At 44.4% G+C, this 9,542-nt stretch overlaps 1 protein-coding gene across 2 annotated transcripts; it reads left to right on the forward strand.

Annotated features, from left to right (window-relative positions):
- Positions 1 to 49: 49 nt before the first annotated feature.
- LOC126405602 (ATP-binding cassette sub-family C member 5-like) lies at positions 50 to 1,556 on the forward strand. Of its 2 annotated transcripts, XM_050069407.1 has the most exons (4): positions 50 to 451; positions 531 to 768; positions 873 to 1,042; positions 1,205 to 1,556. In XM_050069407.1, the coding sequence occupies exons 2-4, from the start codon at positions 561 to 563 to the stop codon at positions 1,403 to 1,405; spliced, it is 579 nt and encodes a 192-aa protein (XP_049925364.1). In that variant the 5' UTR covers positions 50 to 451; positions 531 to 560; the 3' UTR covers positions 1,406 to 1,556. The 2 variants fall into 2 exon arrangements, with proteins under 2 accessions (XP_049925364.1, XP_049925363.1); XM_050069406.1 differs by having other exon boundaries at positions 873 to 1,556.
- Positions 1,557 to 9,542: the final 7,986 nt, after the last annotated feature.

The raw sequence follows: 9,542 nt of genomic DNA on the forward strand, positions 1-9,542 counted from the left end.
CATAGTGTGCACTATGATCTGTCACCACAGTGTGCACTATTACCTGTCACCATAGTGTGCACTATGATCTGTCACCACAGTGTGCACTATTATCTGTCACCATAGTGTGCACTATGACCTGTCACCATAGTGTGCTCTCGGACCTGTCACAATAGTGTGCACTATTACCTGTCACAATAGTGCACACTAGGGCACACACATCAAACATCTGTTGACAGGTGACACTTATGTATCTCCGTTCCCTCAGATCGGCGAGCGGGGTGCCAACCTGAGCGGTGGGCAGCGCCAGCGAATCAGCTTGGCTCGCGCCCTCTACAGTGACCGGGACCTCTACATCCTGGACGACCCGCTGAGTGCCCTCGACGCCCACGTGGCCAACCACATCTTCCACAGCGCCATCAGGAAGCAGCTTCGCCACAAGACCGTCATCTTCGTCACCCACCAACTGCAGGTTAACCTCTGCCGCACAGGAACTCTGTCCTGCCAGTGGTTGTCATGGAGATAACCTGTGTGTGTGTGTCTGTGTGCAGTACCTGGTGGACTGTGATGATGTCATCCTGATGAGGGAGGGGAGTATAGTGGAGCAGGGTAACCATGACAACCTGATGAAACTGAACAGAGACTACGCTGCCATGTTTAATCACTTCCAGCTGGGAGACCCTCCGTACATCGAAGCTCCTGCCAGGAAGTCCAGCGGTTCTCAGAAGAAACGTGCTGACAGTAAACAGGGATCAGTGAAGAAGAATGCTGCAGTCATTAAGGAGAACGGTAACGCAAAACACGCCCCCACGCCTCCTCACTGCCACATCACTGTTTATAGACATACGGCTGTGTTGTACTGATTTCTACTGTTTGGTCATGTGACATCAAAGGGGAGGAGCAGCAGTGTGGGGGCGTGGCCTGGCCCGTGTTCCGGCACTACATGGTGGCCTGTGGTGGCTCCACCTCCTGCCTGCTGATCCTTGTTCTGTTCGTTCTCAACGTGGGAAGCTCCACCTTCTGCCAGTGGTGGCTCAGCTACTGGATCAACCAGGGCAGTGGGGTGAGACTCGTCCTCCCCTTCATCACCTCCCCTTCATCATGTCCTATTCACCTCCTCTTCGTCACCTCCTCTTTACCATCATCGCCTCCTTCCTCTCCTCTTCCTCTCTCTCCTCCTCCTGCTCCTCCTCCTCTCGTGTCTTCTCTGTCCCTGCTCCTCCAGAACACCACGGTAACCCGGGGCAACAGCTCGATGGTGAGCGTCAGCATGAAGGACAATCCCATGATGCAACACTACGCAGCTGTCTACGCCTCCTCCATGGGAGTCATGCTACTCCTCAAACTCTTCAGAGGCATCGTCTTCGTCAAGGTCAGGACGTCACATTCACCTGTGACCTCACTGATGTGTGACACTGACGTGTGACCTCATTGACCTGTGACCTCACTGACCTGTGACACTGACGTGTGACCTCATTGACCTGTGACCTCATTGACCTGTGACCTCACTGACCTGTGACGTCCACTTAGACTCAAGTATGAACTGATAAGAATTTAGAGGTCAGAGGTCACTGTGACCTTCCATCCCTCTCATATTAGTGAATGTGATATCTCAAGACCATCTTGAGGGATTTTCTTCAGATTTGGCACAAACGTCCAATTTGAGTCAAAGCCATCAATCAATCAATTTTATTTATAAAGCCCAATATCACAAATCACAATTTACCNGCTGTAAAGCCCTGTGAGGCAAATTGTGATTTGTGATATTGGGCTTTATAAATAAAATTGATTGATTGATTGATATTCACATGTTATTATCACAGTGTCTGTGAATATTTTATTTGTTGATACAAAAAAGTTTATGGGCTGTTAAGTCTGGTTTATAAATATATATATACATAATGAAGTTGTTGTCTTTTAATGGCTTTGCTTAGTTACACTTAGTTAGTTCTGTGACTGTTCTGCCTTTTTGTGGGGTTCACCAGAGCTCTGTGCATATCCTATAGCCCAAACCTTAATACTCTGCTATACCAAACTGTGAGAAAACAAGCGCAAATTTGCAATAGCTGCGACCAGATTTGCTACTATCACGCCATTAATGGATGAATCACGGTTGTTCTTTCTGGCATAGTTACTTGTGGTCTCTAATTGCAGCATGTACATTTTGAGCATTTTTGGTCAAGGACTTTTTTTTTTTTTTTTTAAGATATTTTTTGGGTATTTTTGCCTTTAATGGACAGGACAGCCAAGTGTGAAGGGGAGCGAGAGAGGGACAGACAGACAGAGAGAGAGAGAGAGAAACAGCAGCAATATCATGAGCTCCTGAAGAGGATCTTCTTTTTGTGTGTTAAAATGAGATAAACTCTTACTTTTCTGAAAGAATTGGAAGAAGAAAGAAGAGGAAATAGTTATTTGGAGAAATTACCTCTGTGGAGGCAAGAAACAACAAGAAACCTGGGAAAATACTGCTAAACTGAAAAGCCTAGCAAAAACCTTTAACCAACTGACAGTTAATCTAGCTGTCCTGCTGGTTAACTGACACCAAGCTAAGAAGAGGAATGCAGCCAAAGATACAAGTGAGTGAGATCATCAAAGAGACAACATAACCTACAAAAGGATTTACAAAAACGTTAACTATTATAACTGCTGAATAATAAATAAACTAAACCTAGCTTGGTGTTAAAGCTAACAGCTAGCTACCAACAAACAAAGCCCTAGCAACGGTTACCAAGGAGCAGTTACAGCAGCAGTAGAACCCCATGGCTTCAACCACAGTGTGTACAGAGGCTATTCCACTGTTATATCCACAAGATGTTACAAATGAGAGTGCCAGGAAGACATACAAGCAGAGACACTCTTTTCTGACCTAAACAAGAGTGGAGATGTCAGGAATCTGATCTTACTCACAGACCAATCACTAACATGGCACGCTGCCATAAATGCCCACTATCCTCATGTAAAGAGAGAGGGGATCTGTAATGGCTGGAAACTAAAAATCAAAGAGGGAGAAGACCCAGACAGTGTCATGATGACAGTCAATATATATAAGAACGGGACTATCATGGTGCAAGGAAACCTCAAGCAGTTTTAGATTGACTTCATTCTTATAAAGAAGAGGGCCCTACAGGAGAAGTCTGCCCCCACTGTCAACACCCATACCCTGCTAGACACAGACACCACCCCTACTTCCAGCTGCCTTACTTGGGACCAGCCCCCTCAGGAAAATGAGCCCATCAGCCCAGAACAGGCCCAGGACCCCCAGCTGAACCACACCATCAATGATATGAAGGTGAAATTCACAGAGCTGGAGAGAGAGCTTGTGCAATTGAGAGAGCTGATCAGCCAACAGCCAACCCAGGACACCACAGTGCAGCAAGATGCCTCTACTATCAACACACAGCTGACCAAGCTGAGTCAGGACAGAGACAGCTACAGGAGAGAGCTGACCATCCTGAAGACTGAGGTAAGAGAGCTGCAACACGACAGAGAGAACCACATGGCACGACTGACAGCTCTGACAGAGGAGGTGAGGGAGCTGAGAGGAGAAAGAGAGAGCTACAGGAGAGAACTGACTACTCTGTCAGAGGAGCTTCAGGAGAGAGAGAGAGCTATACAGGCCCTGAAAGAGCAGTTGGACTCAAACCCAGACCACAACCAGGATCCTGTGAGACCCACTGAAAGCAACCAGGACCCGCCAACTCAACAGCCTCCCTCTACTCCCAGCTCCACCTGTAGTCCACAAACCAACACCACACCCAGCTCTCCCCCCATCACACAGATCAACACCATCACCAACCCAGAGATCAACACCAGCACCAGCCCACAGGTCAACACTACCACTCATCCCTCCAGACCAGTACAACAAAGAGAGAAGCCAGAAATTGCCATCCTAACTGATTCCAATGGCAAATTCCTAAATGAAAAAAAACTTTTCCCCACACACAAAGTGGCTAAAATTGGGTGTCCAAACACCCAACATGCTATGGACCTGCTGTCAGAGGAGCAGCTGGGGTCCCCAAGCCTCATTATCATCCACACTGGCTCCGCTGGGGTCCCCAAGCCTCATTATCATCCACACTGGCTCCAACGACCTGAGGAGCCAGCAGGAGAGGGTGTCAGAGTCACTCAGAAGAGTGATAGAGAAAGCTTCTACCACCTTCCCCAACAGCAGAGTGGTCATGTCAACCCTGCTGCCAAGGAAAGACTTCCACCCTGACACCATCCACAGGATCTACAGCAGTATGTCCAGAGACTGTGTCCTGAGGCCCAATGTCCACCTGGCCCACCATCCCACCCTGGATATCAACTGCCTCTACGACCACGTCCATCTGTTTAAACACACAGTCCCCATCTTCGCCCGGACACTGAAAGACGTCGCTCTCAACAGAGACCAATCAACACCCCGCAGAAGGAGCAGCTCAGCCCACAGCCCCCACGGACCAACAAGGCACCCCACTGGACCAACAAGGCACCCCACTGGACCAACAAGGCGCCCCACTGGACCATCACCCAGACAACCGCCATGGAGACCATCACCAAGACAACCCTCATGGAGACCAGATCATCCTCATCCACCTCCACACCATGCCCCACCAAGACCCCACCAGTGTAGCTACAACCTCCCCCAAACCAGACCAGAGCCACTCCTACCCTCATCCCAACCCCAACGACAAGATCTACAACCTGGCCCACTGACCTGTGCTCAGGCAACGATGAGAGCTACAGGCCCAACCATCACCACCACCACCGCAGTCCCTGACCCCACCCACAAACCCCCACACAACGAGCTAAGAGACATCCAACAAATGCTCAGCCTGCTCTGCTCTCACCTAATAGGTCAGGTACCAGAGTAGACAACTCACAGAGCTTATTGCTTTTTTTTTTTTTTAATTTACACAGTGGGAGAGAAAGAAAAAAAAAAGTATTTTTATGTTGATTAAAAGTGTAAATTATTACATATTAGTAGATTGACACCCATATGATTAATGTATTCTTAAATTAATTTATTTTTTTAATTTCATTTATTTATTGACAAAAGATTTGGGAGTTTATCTCATTTTAACACTGAATATTGAGCACTAGTTTGAATTTTCTTTTATTGTTGTTATCTAAGTTAAATGGAATCTAAATCATTTGTTATTTCATGCTGGAATATACAGGGTCTGAGGTCCTCTGCTTTTGGCCTTAAAAGCAAGACCCCAAACTTCACCACAGAGTTAGGAGATGCAGATATATTTGTTTTACAAGAGACTTGGTGCAGAGGAGACATTTCCACTGGTCGTCCCGCAGGCTGCAGAGAGTTGGTGTTCCCATCCACCAAACTGAAAGGAATAAGCCAGGGCAGGGATTCAGGTGGAATGCTGATTGGGTACAAGGCAAACCTTGTGCACTCAATTGAATTCATAAAAAAAGGTGAATTTTCAATTTGGCTCAAAATAAAAAGAGAAATTGTTGCCACAGATAAAGATATATTCATGTGTGCAGTATATATCCCCCCATCAGAATCCCCTTATTATAATGAAAATATTTTCTCCATTCTTGAAGATGAGATCAGTCACTACCAGGCCCAGGGAAGTGTACTGATCTGTGGAGACCTTAATGCCAGAACAGGTGTAGAACCAGATTCTATTAATCCTCAGGGAGACAGACATATACCTGGCCAAATCAGCATTCCTCTCCCTTCATATCCTTCACATCCCCACAGAAACAACTTTGACAAAACTGTCAACAAAAGCGGGCACCAACTACTGCAGCTCTGTCGAACACTGGGCCTGTACATGGTTAACGGTCGGCTTCGAGGGGACTCCTTTGGTCATTACACACACAGCTCTCCTCTTGGCAATAGCACAGTAGACTACAGCATAACAGACCTAGACCCCTTCTGTCTGAGAGCATTTACAGTCAGCCCCCTCACACCCTTATCTGACCATAGTAAAATAACACTCTACATTAGAAAGACAGTAACAGACCCTCACGCAGCGGAGCCCAGTAAACTGAACTATACAAAACAACCTTATAGATGGACAAACAATAGCAAAGACGACTACCAGAAAGCAATCACACATCAAACAATTCAATTTCAATTAGACCATTTTATCTGCACTTCATATTCCCACAGTAATGATGGCCTGAATCAAGCTGTACGGGATATTAACAACATCTTTGACAATGCAGCAGATTTATCCAATCTGAAAAAGTATCAACATCACAAATCAAAAAAATCAGCCAATGAAAAGTGGTTTGATACAGACTGCAGACATCTGAGAAAAACACTCAGAAGTTTATCAAATCAGAAACACAGACAACCTGACAACCCCGAGCTCCACATCCAATATTGGGAAACATTGAAAATATACAGAAGAACACTCAGAACTAAAAAGGTGCACCATGTGCAGCACCAACTAAATGAAACTGAAGAGTCCATTGACTCAAATAATTTCTGGAAAAAATGGCAAACATTCAGCAAACCACACAAAGAAGACTTGGCTATTCAAAATGGTGAAATGTGGAAACAACATTTTGAAAACCTGTATAGTACTATTACACTGAATTCGGCCCAAAATGAGCTCCTCAACAAATTACAAACTCTAGAATCAGTCGTTAAAGACAACCAGAACCCTTTAGATTATCAAATTACTGAAAGGGAGCTACTAGCTAAAATCCAGGCCCTACAATCAAGGAAGGCCAGTGGTCCCGATGGCATTTTAAATGAAATGCTGAAATTTAACAGCAAGAAATTCAACATTGCCATATTGAAATTATTCAACCTTGTCCTCAGCATTGGGCATTTCCCTGACATCTGGAGTAGAGGAATTATAACGCCAATCTTTAAAAATGGAAATAAATTTGACCCAAACAATTACAGAGGCATATGTGTCAGCAGCAACCTGCGGAAGTTATTCTGCAGCATCCTAAACAGCCGACTGCAAGACTTCCTCAGTGAACATAATGTCCTGAGCAAGAGTCACGGATTTACACCACAACACCGAACTACAGACCATATCTACACCCTTCACACTCTCATTAACAAACATGTTCATCAAAACAAGAACAAAATTTTCTCTTGTTTTGTAGATTTCAAAAAAGCATTTGACTCAATTTGGCATAGTGGTCTGTTCCTAAAATTAATTGAAAAAGGTATAGGGGGGAAAATCTATGACATAATTAAAACAATGTACACAAATAATAAATGTGCTGTGAAAATCGACAACATGGAAACAGGTTTTTTCCCCCAGAGTAGAGGGGTGAAACAGGGCTGCAGTCTCAGCCCCACCCTGTTTAACATTTATATTGATGAACTGGCAAAATCACTTGAACAATCTGATATCCCTGGCCTCACCCTCTCTGACACAGAAATTAAATTCCTACTTTTTGCAGATGATCTAATATTGTTAGCTCCGTCTAAGGAGGCATTACAACAGCAACTAGATCATCTGCAAAACTTCTGTCAGACCTGGGCCCTGACAGTTAATCTAGAAAAGACTAGAATTATGGTCTTCCAGAAACGACCCAGGTGTCAGGGAGACCCAAACAGGTTCTTACTGGGCTCCACTGACATTGAACACACACACTACACACAACTACACATATTTGGGACTCAAAATTAGCTCTACAGGAAATTTTAACCTGGCCGTTAATGATCTCAGAGACAAGGGAAGAAGGGCTTTTTACGCCTTAAAAAAGTCTTCAATCATAGATATACCTGTTAGAATCTGGCTGAAAATATTCCACTCTATAATTGAACCTATTTTACTGTATGGCAGTGAAGTGTGGGGCCCTCTTGTAAATCAAGACTTTGAAAAATGGGACCAACATCCAATTGAAACCCTGCACACTGAGATTTGTAAGAGCATTCTCAGAGTCCATAGGAACACCCCCAACAATGGATGCCGAGCTGAATTAGGACAATTTCCCCTTTTAATCAGGATACAAAAAAGAGCCATCAAATTTTACCAACACCTAAAAGCAAGTGACCCCAATTCTTATCATTACAAAGCTCTCCATAGTCAAGAGGAGAAGATAGAGAAGAGTCCCCTCAGCCAGCTGGTCCTGAGGCTCACCTCCTCTAACAACACAAGGCCTCAGCACAGCCCTCACACAATCCAGCTCAACCAAATTATAGCTAAAGAAAAAGACAATTACATTAACTATTGGACATCTACCACAAAAACTCAAAGCAAACTTCAATGCTATTTGGCTCTAAATAGACAGTATACAATGGCAAACTATCTGTCCACCGTGACTGATCAGAAATTAAGAAAGACATTGACCATGTACAGACTCAGTGATCACAGCTTGGCCATAGAGACTGGTCGACACAGGCAGACCTGGCAGCCCAGAGAAGACCGGCTGTGTCAGCTCTGTCCACAGAGACAGGTGGAGACAGAGCAACATTTCCTGTTAAAATGTAACACATATGAAGAACTTAGAACCAAGTTCTTTTCAAAAATGAAACATAAACTCCAAGATTTTGATCCCCTCTGTGATCAGGAAAAAATGCATCATCTACTTGGAGAAAACAGTGTCAGTGCCATAGAAGCAGCAAAATATATCAGTGCATGTCACAGCCTGAGAGAGACACAACAACACAACAACACAGTCTCCTTATAACACTCTGCCTATTTAATGTAAAATGTACTTAATGTATGTGTATCTGCCTATTCAATATGAAATGTATTTAATATAAAATATTTAGCCTAATGTATTGTATTAATTGTACTGTAATTAAATTGTATGTCTGCATGTATGTTCTGCTTTCGGCAACAACGGTTGATACCATTCATGCCAATAAAGCTACTTTGAATTGAGAGAGAGAGAGAGAGAGGGAATGACATGCAGCAAAGGGCCACAGGCTGGACTCGAATCCGGGCCGCTGCAGCAACAGCCTTGTACATGGGGCGCCTGCTCTATCCACTAAGCCACCGATGCCCCGGTCAAGGACTTTTTGAGTTATTCTCAAAAAGATTTGAATCGGTTAGTATAGCGCCACCTATGGACGAATCGTGGGCTTTCTTTTTTTTAAGATTTTTTTTGGGCATTTTTAAGCCTTTAATCGATAGGACAGACAAGTGTGAGAGGGGGAGAGAGGCAGTGACATGCAGCAAAGGGCCACAGGCTGGAGTCGAATCCGGGCCGCTGCGGCAACAGCCTTGTACATGGGACGCCTGCTCTACCACTAAGCCACCGACGCCCCTGAATCGTGGGCATTCTTTCTGGTATAGTTACTCATGGTCTCTAGCTGCAGTATGCAATTTTCAGCATTTTTGGTCAAGGACTTTTTTAGTTATTCACGAAAAGCTTTGTGGACCAAGTGACCAACCGACCAACCAACTGACCGACAGAGTGACCTATAGAGCTGCGGGTCACTGCTAAAAAGAAAAAGAAAAAAACTATTTTCTGTATTTGAAAGTACAAAATACATGTATTTTATTTTGATACATTTTCTGGCACCAGTATTTTGTATTTTATTTTGATACATTTACTTGAGGGGTATTTTGTATTTTGTATCAAAATACATTTTGATGTATTTTTGCCCATCTCAGGCAATGACCAGAACAGAAGTG

The sequence above is a fragment of the Epinephelus moara genome, chromosome 18, assembly GCF_006386435.1.
Source record: "Epinephelus moara isolate mb chromosome 18, YSFRI_EMoa_1.0, whole genome shotgun sequence".
NCBI classification, from domain to species: Eukaryota; Metazoa; Chordata; class Actinopteri; order Perciformes; family Serranidae; genus Epinephelus; species Epinephelus moara.

Bases quoted from the DNA above. Each gene is read 5' to 3' on its own strand.
- LOC126405602 (XM_050069406.1), top strand. From the start codon at position 561: ATGAGGGAGGGGAGTATAGTGGAGCAGGGTAACCATGACAACCTGATG. The intron at 769-872 runs GTAACGCAAAAC...GTGACATCAAAG, and splicing joins TGCAGTCATTAAGGAGAACG to GGGAGGAGCAGCAGTGTGGG.